Raw genomic sequence first — 22,672 nt, forward strand, 5'->3', positions numbered from 1 at the left:
CGGGGAATCAGGCAAAAAGTTGGAAGCTGGCTTCTGCAGCTCAGCTATAGCCAAGGGAAATGTGACGTCTCACTCTCAGAAGATGGAGTCGCAACTGATGCGAGGACAAGTAGCGGAAAGAAGGAAGATGCAGGAGCTGAGCTGAAATGCCCTGCGAGTCGCTAAGCGGAGACAACGTGATTGTCCACTAGCGATTAATTAAATGGGCGAATCTGAGCTTCCCATGGATTCTTTTAGAGCCCAAGCGAGACGAGGCGGAGGGGGAGACACGGCACGGAAGAGAGAGGTGAGGCGAAGATAGCGGGGTCGTCATGGCCGTCGCGGGGCATCCAACGTCTTTAGCGCGGCTTCCGCCTTCGGCCATGGCCTGCCCATATCGGACACTCTGCGGATTCGACACGAGTCAAGCAGCTCAGATATCATGGTTCATGAATCGCGTGTTTTCGGTGACCGATAACGGCAGGGGAACAATCGAGGTTTTAGCCCGGAGATGCTAGAGTGCGTCAAGTGCCACAGGGGCCATGCGTGCAACTGTCTTGTGTGTGTGTGGCGGTGGGTGGGTTAAGCGTCTGCCAAAATGGCAATCATTGCTATCGCCAAGCCAATGATCCCCGGCGTTTTTCAATATCAAGCATTAACAGCCTCATTATACGCCTCCACGCATGCACGACAGACCTGCCACCAGACCTCTTTTGGACCCGGGACCTGACTGCTGTTGTACTGCGGCTTAAGGTCTAGAGATGGTAACCTTGTCCATGGCCAAAGCTGCCTACCCTAAAGGGCTGGAAAATCATGGCTGTGTGTTGACCCGATAACTTTGGTCCCGCAGCTCTGGTAAAGCTCAGGCTTGGATGTAGGATGTAACTCTCGGGCGTATGCTACTTCTTCATTTGTAGGATTAATTTTGGACTAGGTTGCCTGTACCTGATTGCTAACCAGTCAAGCTCCTGTGTGAATGCCTGCACTGGTGCTTGCAGCTGTTGCCAGAACCACAGACCAGAGTGTCCCGACCAATCTGCCTTGAAAGAGCCATTCCCAGCTTACAGATATAGAATATGTGACATATAGTCTTCGAATCACGCTCGATGTTGTCAGATTGGGATACGAGTTTGCATCATGAGTGTGTGTAAGAGAACAGTAAATATGAATCCTGGTAATCTGGGAACACGGGTGAGTAACACACACCGCAAGAGAACTGAATCGCTGATTCATAATTTCATGTCCCCAGAACAGTGATATAAAGATGAGCTCTACTCATCCAGCTGCTCAGGAATGGAAGACAACGCGTGCAACTCTGTGAAACCGAGAAAACCTTTTGCAACTCATACCCGATTTTGGAAACCAGCACGAACTCGAGATCATCGACACCTTATCGCCATGTCTGCCCAATTCGATCCGTCTGTCCCCAAGGCTGGTGACGGCCAAATGTCAATGGACGAGACAGAGGTAGAAGTCAGTCTGGCGTATGGCATGGCTCTCCATGAACTTCGCGTCATCCTCGAGATGGTCCGGGAAGTTCGGATCCCACCATCCGACGAGCTGGAAGCTCTCAAGACCTACCGCGAGCTGGTGATCAGCGATGTCATGAGACTCGACAAGAAGGTCAACATCAGCATGGACTATCTTAGGGCCCGTGACGCTCAGTTTCACTACCAGGCCAAGCGTCTGCGTACACCGGACCGAATCGACAGACTTCGACTCTGGTACCGGGAAAAGAAGCATGAGATGGAGGCGTGCCGACTGCGGCATGGTGACAAGGGTTACCAGGCGGCTCTGAAGCGGTTCGAGGAGGAGAAGCGGGTCATGATCAAGTGCTATGAGCTGGAGGGAATATGGAAGAAGGCCATGGAACGAGAGGAGTCTGTCAAGTCCGACGGAGATGATGACTTGTCAAGCGACTGCGAGACCATCATCGGAGAGGAGTGAGGCTTTGCAGAGCGGAGGGTGTGGCAGTCTGAGAGTGAAAGGTTGGGGTAGGCCGCTTGGCCTTGAGCTTATTGTCATACCCCGGACGCAGGTACCCGTTAGAAAGCCAAAGAGATTAGAGATTAGAAAGGGTGATGATGAAGCAATGTCAACTTGTAACATTGGGAGCGAAGCTGGCCCAATCGCTTGAGGGGTCACAGACGGGAGACTGACCGACAGACAGGGTGACTTGTCTGACATGATGTAACATTGCTATTAGAATAGGCAGGTTGCTGATAGGGAATGAGGGATCAAAATCAAAGGGAGATGGGGAAGCGTGAGGAAGCAAAGCTGCATGGACGTCTCATGTGAGACTTTGTTGCTGCACGCTGTAAACTCCAAATTGGTGGATCACACCGAGCGTTTCGGTACGTGGACGTGTTGAAGATTTCCAATTAAACTCAAACAAGTGTGAAAACTTTGATCCGGACGGCGCACAAAAGGAGCATTGTCATGGAAGCTGGGATGATTTCTTGTGATGTTCTGTGAAAGCTCGACCACAGTCTGTCCTCCCTCCACAGCCTAGAAGGTGTCCGGTTACGTCGATCCCTAAAGTGGGCCTGTCTCACGTCTGGGACGCTAGAGCGGCAGCTAGCTTATCGATAAGCCGATCCCGGAACCCTGCACCTTGTAGGTCCTAGGTAGGTAGCTCTTCGAGGTCGGCTTCTACAGGTCCAGCTGCTTCTTCTTTCATCCTCCTCCATCTCCTCATCCCACCGACTCGCCATCCACGGACCATGGCTGAGCCGACATACACCGTATTCGTCCGGGTGCCCATGCCCCGGGGCGACTTTGTCGATCCTCCCCCAGTAAGGCCCCTTGCGCCGCTTCTTTCCGTCGCCGCATCATGCGCCTCACGCCGCCAACAGTCATGGGAGGCTAACTGGAAGCATTAAAGGTGAACTGGGACTCCAACAAGGACGAGGCTCTGTGGAAGATCCTATCTGGAGCTGCGAAAACTGAGATTGACTGTAAGATGATGAATACTGATTTCCCACGGCCCTGTAACTAACTCAATACAGGGAGTGAGGTGTAGGTCATCTTGGTTTGTCAACTGCCGTGCGGCTGATGCTCATCCGATTCCAGTGCCGATCGCTTCGATGTTCCCGTCGACTTCCTTCTACAACAGGTCGCATATCTTACCGAACGACATGCCTCACAGGTCCGCGCCCAGGTCCGAAAGGCCACTGCCGCCGTCCGCGGCTCGGCCGCCCCTTCACCAGTACCAGACTCCGCGGGACCTGGTCATCAACGAGCACCGTCCTCTCTATCGATCCGACGAGATTCGCCCATGCCGCGCAACGAGGTAGGAAGCGGCACCGGGACCCCGCTGAATGCATCGATACGACCAGTCATCTCACGGAATCCTTCGACGAATACCACAGTTCTGCGGGACATGACGGGAGGTTCGGCGTCGCCCCGACCAGGAATGGGCATAACATCAACACGAACCGGTGAACGACGACGTCTGACATCACTGCCCATCTCAAACGTGCCTAAGTCGCCGGAAAGAGTGGCGCAGCCAGACCCATCACCAGACGAGCAAAGCGCGTCGCCCGGGCCAGCAGATGATAGCTCGACCATGTCATCTGAGGATGAATCCAGCCCTGCACAGTCCCGAATTATTCGTCGGCCTCCTCGATTCCAACAGAACGATGGAGGAGCGTATGAAGATGATGATGACGACGAGTCAGAGCCTGCCTTTCAACCCTACACAGCCCCGTCAAATCAGACCTCTGCCCAGGACCTTGGTTCAACACTGCGGGAAGACGGGCGGGGCTCAGGCAAACGGTTCCATAAGAAACATGGAAAGGAGGCCATCCACCAGTCTCAAACATCTGACTCTTCGGCTAGCTCTGCTGCAATGGTCCATCGGCCAGGCAAGTCGCGCGAGCAGCGGACACCCGGACCCCTTTCACCACGCCGAGCGGCGGAGCTGGCTGGCCGCAGTCCAGGCAGCAAGAGCAGGGGATACTCCCGTGAAGGCAGCGACGGAACGCCCAGCATGGGTAGCAGTTTTAGTGATCTTGATGGTATTGTCTAGTTGCCTCGCATGTACCTGGGTTGCCTGCTAACCACATTTCTAGATGCCTCTGTAACGCAGTCTGCCTTGGAGGAGGCATTGGCTAGCCACATGAATCGGGGCGCGGGAAGCCGCTTCAGTATTAGCCAGGCTTTCCGCAGCCGATATACCCCCAGCTCCAACCAGTGAGGGGCGTTTGTTTGCTTGATACTAATTGTTTGGCATGGTGTTTGGGATACTACGGAATGCATCTAGGATGGCGTTTTTTGCTATGACTAGGTAGGGTTTGTTTGTGTGTAGGATCTGGCTGGCGGATATCCCAACTCTTTTATGCTATGAGTGAATGTTGAAGGATACTTGACGAGCAGTCGATCTGTAAAGAGCCTTGCGCAGCTGACTAGGTAATTTGTTTCTTTGTCTAGACTCAGTCGAAATCGGGAGCTTCTTGGTGTTGATTTAATACGATGATGGGTAGACTACCTAAATTGAGTTGTTGATAACTCCCGTGGCACTATATGCCGAGCATCACGTATCCAGATTGAGAAAACTGTGCAGGTGCTCATTGAGGTAAAGAGGGCATGTATGCTCTGTGCCGCCAAACTCGAGCTCTGAGATTTCAGTTGCCGCTTGTTGTTTGCATCTTCTGTTTGCACCCGCTGCCGTTGGCCTGCACCTGCACATCTCCTAACCATCAGTGCATCACTACAATACTTACCTCAATATCTTCCACCTGAAGACCTTCCACCTCCATCACCACTTCTTCCACTCAACTCCACCTCCCCTCTCTTCTAACCCGGGGTTCTTTCCCACTACATCGCCAACGTTTCACACACCATGTTTCGCCGACGCTGGTCTGGCCTCCCCAAGGATGCCTCTTTCGCATCCGACCTCGAAGGCCTGGGGTTTGTGATATCAACTTTGTGCGCAGATTCTTGCTAAGATTCATCAGGTACTTTGTCAACGATGAGGATGAGATTCGTTCTATCGAGAACCCCGACTGCTACTACAAGTTCTTTATCAGCAAGAACATGCGCGTCAACGAACGCCAACGCTTCCACTTCAACGGTGATCTCCTGTGCTGCCCCCAAACTTGGATGGTGGGGCTAATCAGTTTCGTGTAGGTGCGATGCAGGACATCATTCATGATCGCTTGATGAAAAAGGGTCTCTTGAGAATCCCACTCGGCACAGACGAGAAGCACTGTCCCATCTTCATCTCGCCCAAAACCACCGTCGCATCGCGCATCATCGTCATCTTGGGTGAACCCATACAGAATGTTGGCATGCTCGCTGGCCGCGTCGCCAGCGGTCCTGGAGGCCTCACAAAGGGCAGCATCATCTCCGTCCTCCGGGCCATCGCCAAGCAGAAGGGTACCCCAAAGTCGCCATGTCCTCCATCCGTTGTGCTCGCGAACATGGGAGAGCGACACTGGTGGTCCGAGGGAAAGCGCTCCATCACGGTGGCAGACAGTACTGATATTCCTCTGCCGAGCCTGGTGCACACTGGGCGCAAGTACATCAAGGAGCTCAACGAGATCCCCGGGAGCGAGACTGCCGACGCACACATGGCGACCGTCTTCAAGAACATTGCCGAGTGGAACGACATAGCCAAGATCGATGTCATTGCTATTGGGGAGAGCTGTGAAGTTGCGCTGAATTTCTTTGAGGATAAGGAGAATTGGGATAAATGGGGGGGTCGAATGGGTGGCATGCTCATGTTTGGCACCGTCTACAATACTGAGAAGCTCACCAATGACGGTTTCAAGCAATTCCTCGCCGAGGTAAGTTCAACAATATTATAGCCTCGTCTGCTTATCACTGACCTCTCTAGCGCACTCGTGCCTACCTTGTTTCCTCCGAACCTCTCGACACTCCCATGGCTACAGCTCGAGGCAATCCATCCCTCTCTATCGAACCTATGGGCTGCCCCTGTTTGTCCTCTGGAGAGCCACACTACGTCGAACTCATTGCCATTAGAGCTCTCGAACCCGCTCTCGCCTACCTCCAGGAGATTGCCCTTACAAAGGGCTTTGTCAACCCCGAAATGGCCGTGGCCGAGAGACCTCCCACCGACTTTACCGACGAGGACTGGAGCAAGCTGCCTGAAGAGAACAAGCCCGGCGTGGTCACCCTGGATCAGGAAGAGATGAAGAAACGGATTGAGGAGCTGAGACGCTGGAAGAAGTTTGAAGAGACTGGTGAAGCTCCTGACTGGGACTCTGATGATGATGAGGAGGAGGAACTCCCACAGGGCTCAGGTAAAGAAGGCTGGCGTGAGGGCGACGCGTGGTAAGCGTTGAATCTGTACTCGGAGAAGAATGATATTTGGGGATATATCGTTCATTAGAAATAGACTAGGGTCAATTTCATGTCATACACCAAGACCATACAAGATACACGGCACAATCTCTTGGTAGCGCCCAAAAACTATCATACTCCCATCATGAAACCCAAGTTTGATATTTTTACACATTTCTTATGCCTTGAACAGCGAAGCCAGGGTGGGACCACCTGGTGTTAACTCCTCGATGAGCTCTCTCGTCCTCCGCACGCGCTCCTTGACAACGGCGTCCTCGGCCGTCCATCGGTTTTCGGTACTGGGTGTGGTTGGCGATGAACCGCTCCAGAAGGAGAAGACGCCAGACTGCGAGGCGGCCTTTTCGCGGTGCTGCTCTTCTTCCTTGGCTAGCTTGACTACCATTCTGCCCCAGTTGTCGAGGCCAGCGCTCAGACACTCTCGACATGTCTTCTTGGCAGTTTTGTCCTCGTTCAGGGGGTCCATGTTGCGGAGCTGTTCCTCGGCGGCATCCACACTATCACGCGTCCAAGAGAGGCCGTCGTCCTTGGATGATGAGGCGAATAGGATCTCACCAATCCACAGGCTCAGAGAAGCCTCCTGGCAACGCTCCTCGGGACTTCGCCAGGGAGGCTGAGTGCCATCTGGAGGAGGAGGGGGATAGTCGGGTTGAGAAACGGTCTCGATGAACTGGCCCCAGACCGAGGTAGGCTTGCGCTTGGGGACAACGGAAGGAGGGGGCTTGTTAGAGAGGTAGCGGCGAGCCTTGAGTAGGGAGAGGTAGATGGGGAGGGCGGCGTTGATGTTTCCACTGCGAGCCTTGTGGGTAGCGATGGCGGTGATGGCGTCGAGGATGTTCTGCGAGGGAGGGCCGGCCTTTTCGTTAAGGACAAAGGTCTTGGGGTTGTATGGCGGGTTCGACATGTCGAGCCCCTGAGTGGCCTCAGCCAGTGCGAGGTTATACAAAGCCTCGGCGCCCTCTGGCCGTTGCTTGAACTCCATGAAACTGGCATATTCCAGAGCCGCCTCAAGCTTTTGCCGAGAGGTTAAGCCCTTGGTGGCCAGGATCTTCATGTAAAAGTTGTCAGCACCGGGGTAGGCCACCTCGCAATCCTCCTCGCGGGGCGCATGGGGTTGACCTGGGGGAATCGGCGTGGGTCTGGGGTTAGAAGGTCCGATGACGAACTCGGGAGGCGAGATGATGTTGCGGGACAGATCGCGAACCCAGCCATCAACGTGCTCTGCGGCCTTTGCTGCCACCATGATAGCCTCAAAGTAGCCCCTCCTCCACTCCTCGCTCTTGCCCGAGATGTCGCAGGGGTTGAACTCCCCGGGGATCTCGGCCTCTGGGTCTACCCTGTCCGAGAGCTTGGTCACGTCCTGGCCGTCGACCTTGGCGTCCTCCAACCTGAGCACCGTAGCTCGAGAGAGCTCAAACGCCCATGGCCAACTGACCTGCCCATTGGCCGGATCCTTGTTGAGGTTGGCGTCGCGCAGGTATTTCCTCGTCATCCACCCCCACTCGTGCGGCGTGGGGAACTCCCTCTCAAGCCTCTCCTCGTTGACCAGCCATAGGATTACGCCGCAGCAGGCGAGCAGACCCCAGAAGGACGCGGTGTACCGGACGGCGAGCTTCGCCTCGTGTTTGAGCCATTGCCTCCGCTCGGTGGTGAAGTAGCGCACTACGGCGCGGTTGGTGACGGGGATGGTGAGAAAAGGTAGGTTCGGCCTCGACTTTGTGGTGAGCTGCGTGTGGTAGGTGAATGTTCGCAGACACGGTGATCGCGTTCGTATGCTGGGCTGGATGAGCCGGACACGGCCGACGAGCCGGGGACGCATGGCGCCGGCGATTCAATTGGTTTTCGAATATAGATCTGATCGTGGGGTTGAGGCTCAAGTCGAACCATGGGCTCAGCTCATGGTGACGATGGGAAATCCTCAACCAATGGGAAGCCGCTGACTAAGAAAACGCCTTTTCCCACAAAAAACCTCGTAGATGCATACCGGCTCAGGCACACCGTCTCGAATGCTAACAGGGGGTTTCTTCCGAGAAGGGTTTAAGAAAAAATGTCGTCCTTCTTGTCAGAGAACCTCTCAAACCCCAGGTTCCAGCTCTTGGCGACTGCCGTCCTGTCCGGAGCCACCGCCGCCTCTCTGCTGCTCGGTTACCAGGCCCTTGAGCGGAAGGAGCGGGTCTATGAGCTCAAGAACTCGATACCCAACGATGACCCGAACCTTCAGCCAGTATTTTCCTCTCTCTCCGGCTGTTGTAGTTGTAGATTCTGACTAGTGCTTAGTTGAACAATTATGGTGGCTCATCAGCACCGCCTGTCGACAAGGAAGATGCCAGGAATCAGGCGCTAGCACGCCGGGCTCAGGCAGGAGACTTTGATGAGGAACTCATCCTTGAGCAACTGGCGCGCAACAGGGTCTTTTTGACGGACGAAGGTCTCGACAAGTTGCGCAACTCGTTCGTCATTGTGGTGGGCTGTGGTGGTGTCGGTTCTCACTGCACTGCATCCCTGGCTCGCTCAGGAGTTTCCAAGATTCGACTCATCGACTTTGATCAAGTAACGCTGAGCTCACTGAACCGTCATGCCGTGGCTACCCTGGCGGATGTCGGCATCCCCAAGGTTCAATGTCTTCAGAGACGGCTGATTGCTATTGCGCCATGGGTCAAGTTCGATTTGGTACAGGAGCAGTTCAACGAGGGAGTCGCAGAGCGCATGCTCCAGCCTTGGGATGGACGAGCACCAGATTATGTGATCGACGCCATCGACAACATTGAGACAAAGGTCTCTCTCCTCGAGTACTGCTACAACAACAAGATCCCCGTCATCAGCGCCATGGGAGCTGGCTGCAAGAGTGACCCAACGAGGATTATTGTGGGAGACATAGGAAGCAGCAAGGACGACGGTCTATCGAGGGCGACACGGCGGAGACTCAAGCTGAAGGGAATCACGAGCGGCATCCCTGTGGTTTACTCGACAGAGACGTCAGGGGCTGGAAAGGCCGAGCTGCTCCCCCTGCCAGAAGAGGAGTTCCAGAAGGGTTCCGTGGGCGACCTAGCAGCCATGCCCAACTTCCGCGTCCGCATTCTCCCCGTCCTTGGCACAATGCCCGCCATTTTCGGTCTTACAGTTGCGAACCACGTTATCCTGAGCGTCACAGGCTATCCCCTCGACTACGTTCCTTCCAAGGGCCGTGATCGCATGTACGAGGGTATCCTGGCATCACTTCAGGGCTACGAGGACAAGCTGGCGCGCATCACCCACAACGGCGACACAGTAGGTCTCAAGATGCCCATCACGGTCGGCGACGTGGCGTTCCTCTCAGAGGAGATATACCGCGGTAGGAGCGCCATCAGCGGGATCCCCACCAAGCTGGTGCTCATCAGGTGGAGGAAGCCCTCTGGCAGCAGCATGACGACGCTGGGCAAGGGCAAGGACATGCAGAAGTGCTCCACTGTCCAGCTGAGCGACCTTGTCTGCATGACCAAGGAGGAGGCCATACGGCACGAGAAGAAGGTGTTCAAGTCGGGGAAGCCTCTAGAGGAGGTGTACGACGCAGCGACGATTGCGAGGGTCGAGGAGAGGAGGAAGGAGGCTGAGAAATATGAAGCCTTTCGATGAAGCGCCAGGGGCGTGTCGATCAAGGACAGGATAGAAATGATCAACTAGATTTGATCCATCATATAAAGCAATTTTTTTAGGCAAGGCCACATCGAGAAGGTGATCACAACACGAAATGGTTGAGCAAAGCTTCTAGTTTTGCATCTTTAAAGTTAGGGCACCACAGATAAATTATCTTAAGCCATTGGCCAATATGATGTCGCGGTAGGTACATATAGACACATGCGTGAGGGCATTGCTCACAGCCCACACACACCAAATTGGAGCATTTGCCCTGTAGCCTGGAGGTTACCTGCAGCCAATAGCCCTTGAAAGGGAAGAGACCAAAGAGGAAGAAGAATTTAAGAAAAAGAGGTCTAGGAAGAAAAAGGGATCAAGAAGAAGAGTTCAAGGAAGACAACCTCTTCAGGAAGATGACCAACTTCTTCGAGACGATAACCAACGACCAACTTCTACTCTTCTTCTTCGAGATCACAACCAACTGCCAACCTCTTCTGCCCTTCTTCTTTGAGACGATCACCAACAGCCGACTTCTGCAAGACTGTGACTGGCGTCTTCAGGAAGATGACCGACTTCTCCGAGCCTCTTCTTCAAACCTCGCTGTCTTTAAACCTCTTCTTCTTGAACTCAAGACGACTTCAAGGGAGACGATGAGGAAATAAGGCGAACTTTGCCTATGTCTAGGAGGGCGACAAGTCGTCAACATTATAGTCTTGTTCCATTATCTTTGAATTGATTCCTGGGTCAAGGTGCTGGCTGGCGGTGACGGGGCTGCAAATGTAGTGTTTCCAAATGTATTTTAGAAGCTGAGACTTGGACGGATGGATCTTTTGCAAGCCAAGGAGCAAGAATTTTGCAGGACTAACTACTCATTACTGAGACTTGATTTTTGTACCAGCAAGGGGTAGTGGCGCCCAAGTCGGCATCCATCCATCGTTAGGTACGGTATTCTGAAGCCAAATCGCCCACCCATGGAGGCAGGCCACCGTTGTCGCCGAGACAGCCGCTGTGGTCTCTGCCACCATAGAAAAGTTGAACTCGCATGTAAAAGTCCAACATAATACACGGGCAAATTATATTGAATATTTCATCTATGATCATGATGTGATTGAAGTCATGCCTTGTAATGTGGATGAGCTGGAGAGTAAACACCGATTGCGCATATATGAAAATGTAGATGATCGTACCTATGTCCAGTCACCCGCGATTTGCACATGCGTCCTTCATTTCATGCTCCTGAAGAAAGACCGAGGTAATATATCATCTCGACTCATTCCGGCTGCAACCTGAGTGGATGGCGGCAATCAGGCTCCGGTTTCTTGAAGTTTCACTGAGGTGTTGACTTTCCCGTGGCATTGATGGTGAAAACAACGACTTCTCAAGTTGCAACCAGGTAGGTTGCAAGATGATATTCTATCCATGACACCTGGATATATGGTACCACTTTGGGTTGACAAGACCAACATGGTTGACAAGATGTGTCATTTTCAGGCTACCTCGAACGGGAGGCTCCCAATGACAGCCACTACCAGCAAGACCAGGAACAGCGTGTCGCTTTTACTCAACTGTCCTGAACTCAGCACCAGATGCACAACTTTACCGGCCTTTAGATGAACCTGGTCAAATAGCTGACAGGACAATAGGCCACCTTGCTCCCCCAGGCAGGAAGTTTCAGGAAAATTCCCCTATCTCCCTTTGGTAGATCCTGAAGCCTCCCGGAGATGAGAGCAGCCTCCGGACATCTTCAATCCTTTCGAGAAGTCTCGAGCGCTGCGTTGTCTTAAGTTCAAGACTGAGCACTGAGGTGACCCCAGCCCGAGCCAAGACTGCACCATCATGGACAACACCCCCAACAAAAAGTATAGAGAGCCTGGTACGATATTAAGGAGGTATCTATTGTCAATCACCACTGTGAAAACACAACTCAACTCTTAGACTTGTTAATCTTGCCCTCATCAGCTCTAGCAAGGGGGCACCTTGGATATGCTTCCAAATGTTTCAGGCCACAGCCCCGGCAGAAAATGTTCAACAGGCTCTGGTAGATAAGTTTTTATAATACACTCTTTTTTTGGTCTTCTAGATTCATTCCTTTCCTGGAAAATATACTAGGGGAATGCTTGTCCAATAGTATGAGTTGTTCCCTTGCAGCCATCAATCTACCTAGCCAACCCACGTGAAACACCTGGGATTGACAGCCTTGTTGACTCTATGACGTGGACTGAATTTCCATTAGTTTTTACATTCACTGCACAAGCTCTCTTTGATTCTCCTTCTTTGTTGCTCTTCTTAACTCTTCCCGTGGAGTGGGAATTGCGGTCCTGCCATCCGAGGAGCATGCCACAGACATTTTTCCAGTTTCAAATGAACGGGAGGCCTCTTCCAGCTGGATATATAACTGCAATTGTATCAAACGGACCAACGGGCCGCAAGTGACCCTTCCGTCCGGATGTTGCGACGCTGCGCCTCAGGCGCCCGGGTCACAAGCCGACACTCTCCGGAGTTCCTTGATTGACTCTCGAGAAACGTTATATGCCTGGCACTGCAGCGATATCATCCATGCTGTTGCCTGCTATACCTTGAAAACTGGTGATATTGTAAAGAGGGCAGAAAAGGCAACCACCTCTTGCCGAAATGACAGCCTCGCCTGCGCGGATGAGTGCAACACTCGTGCACCGCACTGGATGAAACGTTCACGGTGTGATACACTTGTCGTCATTAGGACATGACCTAAGAGTTTCAACGCCATGGTTGTTGAAAATATGTCTTCAGACGGCGCAGCCCTGCTGCTGATAGCATGGCCGCCTTGGCGGATAGGACTAGGTTTGCTTGTCAACCAGCGATTCTAACAAATAGCCGCAAGCCATGCATACAAGCATTGAGAAGGCAGACAGAAATTAATCACGCCTTGGTGTCAACGCCCGTTTATTCTTACCGTCTCCTCTCACGGCTACAGGCTCCCCTTTCCAAATGACTCCGGCGATCTGAGTCACAAGGGGGCTGGGTTTGACAGGCGCAGTTCAGCTTCCTTAACCTTGTCCTCAGGGTAACCCCAAGCCAAGTTCAATTGAAAGCGTTAATTCGTTCGCTTGGGTGGCGTGTGTTGGTTTAATAGACCCTGTGATCTTGGTTGGAGCCTAGTTGTACGCCCTGGCCAAGGGGAGGTATGAAGAGCATCATGGCATGTATGTCACAAGAATATTTTTTGGGGCATTAAAAAACATAATAGCACTGATTTATTATGCTCCGATGCATAGGTGCCCCGGAATTCATGGTCCTTTTGTCAGAGTCATCTGTGTTGTGCGTAGGGAGGTAGGGGTGTCAGATCAACAGCCAAAGGCGCAATTCGATACGCTTACATCGTTGACATCAATAAATCCGAGCCAGTAGGTCGAACGCAGCTCTGACTGTTATATATTCCCGATTACTTCTAGCCTCTTTCCTAAGTCGAAGATACGGTCCCAGTTCCTCGTCCTTGAGCCCTCTAGTGGAGGGCAGCTTGAACATGGTTCCTATCCTAGCTTTCTGCAAGGTACACTATTGACACCCTAGATTTACTTGAGACATTTGGGTAGTTCATACGCAGTATTAGTGTCTTGCATGCTTGTCCTTGCCCAGACTGGATACAGTTGGTGCGTACCTTGTTGAAGGGGACTAGTGCGAACCTGAAGCTCTTGGATCGCAATACTGCCATTGGCTATTTTGTATAAAGATGTTTTACACAAGATGCTTTTTGGAGTTAATGTAAAAACCTATTCTTCAACAGTAGCATCTTATTACACGCAAGTTTAGTCCACCCTAGACAGGGAGGTTATGAATCCACACGTGAAATACAGATATCCCACCCACCACATAGGTCAGCTCATTAGTTAATTAATATCCAATAGAAGAACCTCCTGGCTGGTTGGGAGGACTAAGTGTATAGTCTTCTAGATCCATAGTCGTTGGCTAGGTTCACGTTAGGGATAGACTTGAGCGACTGTCAACTCGTGTCGTCAACAGCAGTCGCCCAATCACAGCATCACAGAATGATTGACAGAGAACCTATCTCTCTACCACTTGAAATAAAGCTATAAGTGAAAAGGACTATGTGACTCCTGAAACTCCCGTTGGACTTCAATAGCAAGACTGCACTCGACTATCCTATCTCTTCAATGCTGTGCTATAGACTGGGCTCAACCATGGCAGCTGCGCCTGTGATTGACTGGATTATCGGGATCCCTTATCAGGATATTACAGTAGGAAGCCTCATATTCAATCGAAGTGCAAGCATCTGGCCCCAAGGACGCTCTTGTGGTGTTTACACCAACTCAATGATGTCTCGGTCGACAGCGGCTCATCGACCTGATGGTTGCCGTTTGGGTCGCAGTGAGGCAGCCTCCGTACAACACGTGTGTTCTTCGGTGAGTGCCCCATGAGGCCCTCCCGTCTGTCACGCGCGATACTATCCTGCTGTTTTCCCCTCATTAACTCCATTGTTGTCTGTCGGTAGATATACTTGCATGTGCAAATTACATTTGCAGCCCAATAATATCAGGTATATCTACAGTTTCATCTTAATAAGGCATTACAAAAGTGTGCCGTTTCTCATGCACACAGACATTGCACGGCACTGCACATTTAGTAACTCGTTGACCGTTGCATTTACCCGCTTTGGCCTGGCCTGCCTCAACTGCGTTATGACAAGATTTCAGACTAAATTAGCGAAAAGTGATAACATATGTCTTGGGGTGAAATCATGTCCAAAACCCCCAGCCAATCTGTTGCCGAAACCGACCCTACCTCTTTGTTCTCACAGCCCGGTGGCTACAAACTCCTCACATGGCATCCAGTTCTTGTCTTCAACACCCACTACCCTACCCTACAGTACAGTGCAGTACACAAGTATCTGTATAATTGATGATCGCATGAGCAATGCGGGATGCCTTGGATCGAAATGCAATCTGTATCTGAATCACGTCATTGGGAACGGTGATGGGCAACGCATTTGCGATGGGATCATCACAAACAGACCACAAAGAAGGACCATGATTTTTCAGCTTTGACATCATCACATGGCCCCCAACTTGTTTTCCTGTCTAGATCACCTACCAACTTGCAGCCACATCGCCCTGTCCAAGACTTGGCTATCACAGGAGAAGCCTGTTGGCCTACAGCTCTGGCCTAGCAGGCATGGAAGTGTGCAATCAAGACCAGGCTGTGAGCGCCCGGGGAGACGGGAAGCTACCGGGGCCAGCCTACCGGGCGGGAGGACTTGGCTTGCAATTGGACCTGACGCAGGTAGGCTTTCGGTTGGCAATGAGCAAACAGCAGCAACTAGAAAAACAGCAACCAACACCAACAGACAAAATGGATGCCTTTGCTTGAACCCAGTGTTTGCTTGTTGTTTCCTGCGTGTTATGCCTCCAGACCCTCCATTCGTGGGGGAATAAACGGGAGCGTATGGCCCTGTAGGGCTGGGCACATATGCTCCGCCAACACTCAGACATTCAGACCGCTATTTTAATATATAGCCCGTTGACAACTCATCAGACCTACAGGAGTTTGTCTATGCAATCCGCAAGGCAAGGGTGCAGTAGCGCGGGAAAACGGGCAACGGCGGGAAACAGAAATACTTACCGCCAAAGATGATCAAGGAGAATGACTTGAGTGCAGATCGGAGATGCGGTTGAGGCTCAACAAAGGCAAGGTCTGACCTGAACCTTGATGCCGCTTGCCGAAAAGCATCGGAACCCTACTGGGAGAGTTTCAGTTGCCTTGCGGGTTGTGTCTGTGTTAGTTGTTGAATGATCCTTTGTCTTTTGTCACAACAAACTCAATTCGAAACCATGGCCCAGCCTCATGAGGGGTACTGAGCTATGTGGCTTGTTAGGCACGGGTAGAAGCTTGCCAGACGACTCTTTGTGAGACAATGGCTGGATAAAAAAGCCAGAGCCTGATTGATGTCAGGCAGAAAGGCTTTCTGCGGCCGTCGTAGCGGGCGACAGCGTCGGTGGGCGCAAGTTTCAAGTCAAATGACGACGGCTCGTGAGAAATGGTTGGTACACAAGCCAGGTGAGACGAAGTCACGGAGCACAAGATGGCAGCCGAGAAGCAGGCAGGCTGGGACTTCGTATAAAGTGCACAGGAATGGGGGACAAAACAGAATTGAACGGGGGATGTGCCCTTTTTAAACATGCACACTGGGCCACGCGCTGCGTGGGAGGAAAACCGTTAACTAATACCTCTTACGTGCACGATAAAATAGATATGCGCGGCGGTCTCTTACGTGTAACTCTTAGGTGCTACAGATAGAGGCTGAGCTGTTGCACACCTGTAATACGATGTTGTGCATCTTGTCGGGCACAGGAGAGGACATGCATCAGAGCCCCCATGTCACTCAAGGCTGTAGATCTAGTCTGGATACAGCGATGGTGTATCACGGGAGGACGGCAGCTTTTACACAAAAGTGTGTTTCACGCTTTGATTGACTAAATTTCAGAGTATCACCAAGAGCTGAGACAAGAGGCAGACAATCGGGCTGAGATAATGTCCTCACATTGACAAATTGAAGTTCAAAGTCAAGGGGTCATGACCAAGTCGCAAGCAGCTGCCTCTTTGGGTTGGAGCTTAGACTTGTCTATTGGAATTGATGATCCCCGCTGATTGACCACATGCGACTAGACGTGCCGCTCTGGGGTAAGAAATGGAGGCTGTTGGCACCAATGTGGTGGCATATAATGGTTTACTAGAGAGCTGAAAATACTCGGGGGCTGAGCTGATCCAGTCAGTTGGGTCGCTCAGGGGTCCGCCTTCGTCGGTTGGCAGGACAGCTTATTGGTAAGAAGGAACTTTGGTTGTTGTGCCGCTGACTACATCCGACCGTACACGGGAACTATTTTCGAAGGGGGGCTATTGTATTTTGGTGTGTCGGCTTTGCGGCTCTGCAAAGTGTGTAAACGCTGCTGACCATATAAGGCGCCCCGGAAGGCAACCAACAACCACAGGGGGTTAGTTGAAGGGGGAACAATAATGAAACGAGGCTGGATCGGCTATCCCTTCGGTAAATGGAAACTGCTTCAGGAGCCCAGCGAGGCAACCAAGCCATGGGTTTGGCTTGCTGAGGGCAATCAAGGGTCTTATATTGGCAGGAGGTTCCTGAACAGGCAGAGATTGCTTGACTCAGGGCGCTTGGGACAAATTCCACGGACGATGGGGTGGACCGCATCAATTGGCCCCCTTTCACAGCGCGCTTGCAATATGCAAGTCATCACCTGCAGCCAAGGCAAGGCTGTGCACATTGCCCTGCTCATTGGTTCCATCTGTCTGGGAGGCTCTTGAAAGCCACCGTTTTGGGGCAATGGCGGCTTCAGCTGAGGCACATTCGCAACGCCACAGGACTAACTGACTGTTCTTACCGAGATACTCCGATTATCGGAGTGTCCCGTACGTTTCCGTATTATCACATCATTAGTTTCTTTTCTTGTTGATTCCACGTCAGTTCCGAATTCCTACAGATGCAGGTACTGCGGCGATCCCGACACAGTGAGGCGCGGCCCCACTCATGAGCGGCCGGTTTGAACACGGCACACCCGCATCATCCGGCCGGACGACGGAGGGTCATCTTCGGAGGAACACTGGATGTGAGTGAGTATTTGGATTTGGAATGATTCATGCCTAATCGTCGCCCCTCTGATTCTTTGATACTGATGGCGCAAACCGATGTGGCGTGCCTGGCAACGTGTTCAACGTAGATTGAGGCCAGCAGAATAGACATCTTGCTGGTTTTGAGGTCCCCTGTACCTGCAGCATCTGAGGCCCGTTTTTGGTGATAGGAAAGCAGGTATAATAGGAATCATTTCCCCTCAGTTTTCTCATTAGGCACTGCAATTTTCCAACTCTCTGCTTCGGCCGCTTCAGCTTTCGCACGCCTTACTTTCAGCTACGTCCTCGTTCTATGCTATCAGACGGAGATCATGCCTGATACAGTAGGTACAATGCAGATTGCCACCAGGCAAACTCACTGAGTCAGCTCCGATCGATATAATGGACCATTTCCGCCACATCGCACGCGCCATACGTGGCTCAGCTGAAGCCTACGGTTGCGGGTTTCATGCTCCAGAGCCTTGCTTGTCATGAACAGACTTCTACCACAAGTCTACAAGCCGACCAGAATATCTCAGCTTCGCCTGCCGTTGTGTGGCCACAGGCGGGGGCGCATATCCGCCGGCACGAGGGCGTGAGTGAGTCAAGTACCACCAATCGAAGAGGATCATCGCAATGTCGCCGAAAACGATGATGGCAAGGTGAGGCGAATGATTCACCGAATTGTTCACAACAATATCCAATCTCGTTCCAGTCGGCCGACGTAAGACGGTTTGCCTCAAGGCCATGTCGAGCTGAGAACAAGTCAACCGACACGAGCTCTCAACCACTGACAGTGTTTTTTCGATTCGGTCTCAAGACGCAGCTTGCTGATGAGCAAACCAAATATCTATACAATGTCATCCAGGAGATCCACGAAATGAGGAATAGCACTTGGGGGCCACATGACTGGTTCTTGATTGCTGTCGGCTCCGAGGGTCCTGGCCCCAAACAGGGGCTGGAGCCTGGAGGGCGCTGCTCTGAAGCTGAAAAAAAGAACGAATCACCCTGAGGTTGAAAGGACATCTGGAGAATGAAGGCGACTTGACTTTGTAGGGGAATGAATGAATGAATGGGGAGAGTGGAGGAACGACGGAGTGGGAGTCTTGAAGACCCTGAGTTGAGTAGAATTGCTTGGGCGAACCATCATCCTATATGAGCTTTGGACAGCCTGGGCGGGCGAGGGAGCCTCATCAAGCCCCCTCCGATTCCTAGGTATGGATGTGTTGTGTATACAAGGGGCTTGAAAAGTATGCGCAATGTGCACCCACTCCCCACCTTCTGTTAAATTCTTACGCTGGTTGCCATGGCGGACCATAGGCTGTGACCCAGTATAAGAGGATGGTGATGTTGTAAGAGAGGTGATAAATTGAACCCAGCTGCTTCCAGAGTCTTCCAACTTCCTTCGCACCCTTTAAGTTATCCTTAGCAGCGGAGGGTATGGAGGGGCACTGTGCGTCAACCTAGACGGTACATCAGACAACAACACATAGGCTCCAGCGTTGTTTTCTTGAGGAAATACCGCTGGGGACTGCGAGTCTCTACCTTTGCCATCCATTTCCCCTCTTTATCATCAACTCGATACGTATACGTTTTACTACCTAGTTACGCGGTGTGAGTTGTGAATCCCAGCCCCTCCTGGTTTGGGGGCAAGGCGCTGACTGGGACTCTTTCGCCGCAGAGCCTCATCTCGCAGACAAGGCAGCTGGCGAACTGCAGGTACTTAGTTCGCAACACCCCACCCTCTTTCTCGCCTTTCCAAAATTCGCATCATACAGGTACGTACCCACCCGCATGGGGAGGGGTTCGGAGAGAAATTGCACGCCCTCCGAATTCCCAACGTAAAGATGGACGGATGACTTTCGCTTCTCGCGTCGCGAAAACGTTCTATCAAGACCTTCATATAAAGGCCACGGCCTTTCTATTCTGAATGCATTGCCTTTCGGCCCCCCATTCGCAATTGTTTTGTCGCCCTACTGACGTGCTGTTCAGTCTTACAGTACCCTTTTCCGCGACGCCATCGACGTTCCCTCCCAGCGCGCCCTTGTACAGCCTCGGCTCAACGGAGCACCCGCGACACTGCAACAGTTCGATCATCAATGATTTTCCCATATGAAAAATGGCCAACATCACAGACAAATGGGTTGGATACCTCCGTAACCGCGATCGCCAGGGCAAGGAGGGGGAATCGACCAACTTGACGACATGCCCGGAGTGCAACGTCGAAATTGGGAGCATCGAGTCCTGGCGAGAGCACGTCGAATCAAATCCCCAACACCAGCAGAAATGGCCTACCGAGGAGGAGGTAAATTCTGCATATAACAACCTATACGTTCAGACGTATGCTCCCTTTTCTTCCCTCTTGCCGCTGTGGCGTTTGGCTCACACTTCTTCCTGCAGATCGACCAAGCTCGATACCTCGAGAAATAACCGCAAGCGACAGGCCGGAGAGACCCCCGCGTCCAACAATATTGCCGAGCCTGATGGTGACACGCGCGAGACTAAGCGCCGGTCTCCACCACCAACCAACCCTCCGACACCATCAAGTCCTTCAAACAACCGGAGCAGAGCTCGCAATGACTCTCGCAACGACCAGGCAAGACCTCACAAGAATACCTCTGGGCGGCAACTCTGGACGGAGGGAGATGGCATACCTTCTAAGGCCCCTCCGCATCAGACTCGAGCTGTGCCCATCACCTCACAAAGACCAACACCTTCAAACCAGAACAGCAACAACAACCCCATCACGGCACCACACAGTTCACCTCAGCCTGGGACAGAGGATGACAATACATCAGTCATGATCCCCCAGCCGGAGACAAGGCCCATTTCGCAAGATCAGTTAGTTGCGGAAGTAAAGGGTATATACGCGGGCCTTGTTATGGTTGAAACAAAATGCATAGAGGTCGATAACGCACAATCCTCTAATGCCGAATCCAATCCCAAGCTTAATAACGACCAGTGGCAAGCCCTGATCGCTCTGCACAGAACGCTGTTGCATGAGCATCATGACTTCTTCCTTGCCAGTCAACATCCATCCGCCAGCCCTGCGCTTCGACGGCTAGCATCCAAATACGCTATGCCCGCCCGCATGTGGCGGCACGGCATCCATTCGTTTCTTGAACTTCTGAGACACAGACTTCCTGCGTCTTTGGAACACATGCTTACGTTTTTGTATCTGGCATACAGCATCGTTGCTCTCCTATACGAGACTGTCCCTGCCTTTGAGGATACATGGATCGAATGCTTGGGAGATTTGGGTCGATATAGAATGGCCATCGAAGACGACTGCATCCGGGACCGCGAGACCTGGACTGGCGTGAGTCGCCATTGGTACAGCAAGGCTTCTGACAAGTCTCCTACAACCGGCCGATTGTACCATCATCTTGCTATTCTTGCAAGGCCCAATGCCTTACAACAGCTTTCGTACTACACAAAGTCACTCTGTGTTTTGATCCCCTTTCCCAGCGCCCGGGAGAGCATCATGACACTGTTTGACCCAGTATTGAGCAAGAGCCCCAACCGCCTGGCGCCAATCGATGCAGCATTTGTGAGGGCTCATGGCATTCTGTTTTCCGGGAAGTCCAAGGATAGGCTTCAAGAGTCGATGGACGAATTTATTGGGCAGCTCGACAGCTATATTGGACGCGTAACAAAGAGGTGGCTGGACGCAGGGTGAGTATCTGAATACCGTCTCAGAGGACTTTTGCTAAGCGAATCAGATATTATATTGGCATTTCTACTGGCTGCTCTCTTCTGGGCTATGGCGCCGAATCCAATTTGCTTATGCGGGCCATGTCACAGAAGCCTGAAGAGACAGACGTTGCCATGGACGGAAGCTCAATCGTAGAGGCCAATCCAGATGAGAACTTCAAGCAGGCTCTTGACTTTGCGGTACGCATCACCGAGACGGTAATGCGGCGATGGGGAGACACCAACACGCTACCATTCATTCACACCATGCTGGTATTCATGCACCACATGACGCGATTCCCAGGGGCCATTTCCCACATTGAAGCAGCATTCCCATGGAAGCTGACATCTCTGATGCTCAACTCCCTCCTGGTATCATGCGAGGCAGGTTATGAAGTGCACTCCGATTTCCGACGTCCTGAGAGGGAGTTGCCCCGGCCTCTCCCCGAGGACTTTGCCATGCGGGGATTGATCTACTCGGAGGATTACTTCCCCAGCGACTGGTTCAAGAATGACAAAATTGACGAAGATGAGAAATATTTCGAGCTGGGGTCTATGGTGGAGGAGAGAAAGGATCGCATCCTGTCTCTGGGCTGCAAGATGGCCACCTCGGGATCCTGGCTCATCTGGAACCCAGAAACCCGACAATTCTCCGTCCCGGCCAAGTATGATGTGGAGCTGGATGATGTCCCCGTCTGAATTCCCACCCCCAGCCTGGCAGAAAGAAAGATCAGCGGTTCTCGCAGAGTCTAAAAAGAGCGGTCCTCCGCGCTTATGCCAGGCTGGTTGGAAAGGGAAGGCATACTGGGGCATTGTTCGGAAAATCCATCACGACAAGACCAAGTGGTTTTCCTTGGCAGCTGGGGTCCAGAGTTACGATGATGACAACTCTAGAGCCGGCACGGCTATACCTGGTCGGCGACTGGCAGCTTTGAGCCCGTGTCCCTGGTCACCTTTCTTTCCCAGTCCGGTAGGAGAGACGACGCTCTTTGTGGCGAAGCGAGAGTGCCGAAAGCGCTCTTGGCGAAGCTTTCTTTCCGTCAAGCTGGGAATTCAGACAACAAAACATCCTTTTTCTTCGCATTCGCATGATTCAACACACCCATACGTTAACAAACAGTTCCATGGATTGTGGGCTTGGATGCTGTGTACTCGATGGAGAGCGATGCTTACTTCTGAACTACATTTTCCTTTGTTTCTTGTTGTCATTTTACTCTCCGCTATCAGGCGAACACGGGAATCATTATCCTGTACTCCGTAGTATATTCCAATATTTGAAAAGAAACACAGGGGCCCCGGCCCCCATTAGAATCGTCATCTGGGCCTTGAATCTGCTTCCAATCGCCAATCCACTACAGAGCACCTGACGTAGGCGTGTTGACTTTGGGCTACGGAACCGCTGCGTGCTCGGTAGCACGGGGCGACTGACATGTGGCGTCACGAA

General features: G+C 52.2%; 6 protein-coding genes across 6 annotated transcripts; 5 read left to right on the top strand and 1 right to left on the bottom strand.

Annotated features, from left to right (window-relative positions):
- Positions 1-1,377: 1,377 nt before the first annotated feature.
- Positions 1,378-1,926, top strand: LRP88_13416 (uncharacterized protein; the record flags this gene model as incomplete). Its single annotated transcript, XM_083249787.1, has 1 exon — positions 1,378-1,926. The coding sequence occupies one exon, from the start codon at positions 1,378-1,380 to the stop codon at positions 1,924-1,926; it is 549 nt and encodes a 182-aa protein (XP_083094121.1).
- Positions 1,927-2,702: 776 nt separating this feature from the next.
- LRP88_13417 (uncharacterized protein) lies at positions 2,703-4,009 on the top strand (the record flags this gene model as incomplete). The annotated part of the gene is made up of 4 exons (XM_083249788.1): positions 2,703-2,774; positions 2,864-2,936; positions 2,988-2,997; positions 3,052-4,009. 4 exons carry the CDS (start codon positions 2,703-2,705, stop codon positions 4,007-4,009), a joined length of 1,113 nt encoding a protein of 370 aa, XP_083094122.1.
- Positions 4,010-4,822: 813 nt separating this feature from the next.
- On the top strand, positions 4,823-6,280 carry LRP88_13418 (uncharacterized protein; the record flags this gene model as incomplete). The annotated part of the gene is made up of 4 exons (XM_083249789.1): positions 4,823-4,890; positions 4,938-5,053; positions 5,110-5,768; positions 5,819-6,280. 4 exons carry the CDS (start codon positions 4,823-4,825, stop codon positions 6,278-6,280), a joined length of 1,305 nt encoding a protein of 434 aa, XP_083094123.1.
- A 183-nt stretch (positions 6,281-6,463) lies between these two features.
- On the bottom strand, positions 6,464-8,122 carry LRP88_13419 (uncharacterized protein; the record flags this gene model as incomplete). Its single annotated transcript, XM_083249790.1, has 1 exon — positions 6,464-8,122. The coding sequence occupies one exon, from the start codon at positions 8,120-8,122 to the stop codon at positions 6,464-6,466; it is 1,659 nt and encodes a 552-aa protein (XP_083094124.1).
- A 228-nt stretch (positions 8,123-8,350) lies between these two features.
- LRP88_13420 (tRNA threonylcarbamoyladenosine dehydratase) lies at positions 8,351-9,915 on the top strand (the record flags this gene model as incomplete). Its single annotated transcript, XM_083249791.1, has 2 exons — positions 8,351-8,527; positions 8,581-9,915. The coding sequence occupies 2 exons, from the start codon at positions 8,351-8,353 to the stop codon at positions 9,913-9,915; spliced, it is 1,512 nt and encodes a 503-aa protein (XP_083094125.1).
- Positions 9,916-19,654: 9,739 nt separating this feature from the next.
- Positions 19,655-21,927, top strand: LRP88_13421 (uncharacterized protein; the record flags this gene model as incomplete). Its single annotated transcript, XM_083249792.1, has 3 exons — positions 19,655-19,875; positions 19,936-21,210; positions 21,258-21,927. 3 exons carry the CDS (start codon positions 19,655-19,657, stop codon positions 21,925-21,927), a joined length of 2,166 nt encoding a protein of 721 aa, XP_083094126.1.
- Positions 21,928-22,672: the final 745 nt, after the last annotated feature.

The sequence above is a fragment of the Fusarium phalaenopsidis genome (assembly GCF_050370095.1).
Source record: "Fusarium phalaenopsidis strain FUZ10S chromosome Unknown contig_32332, whole genome shotgun sequence".
Lineage (NCBI taxonomy): Eukaryota > Fungi > Ascomycota > Sordariomycetes > Hypocreales > Nectriaceae > Fusarium > Fusarium phalaenopsidis.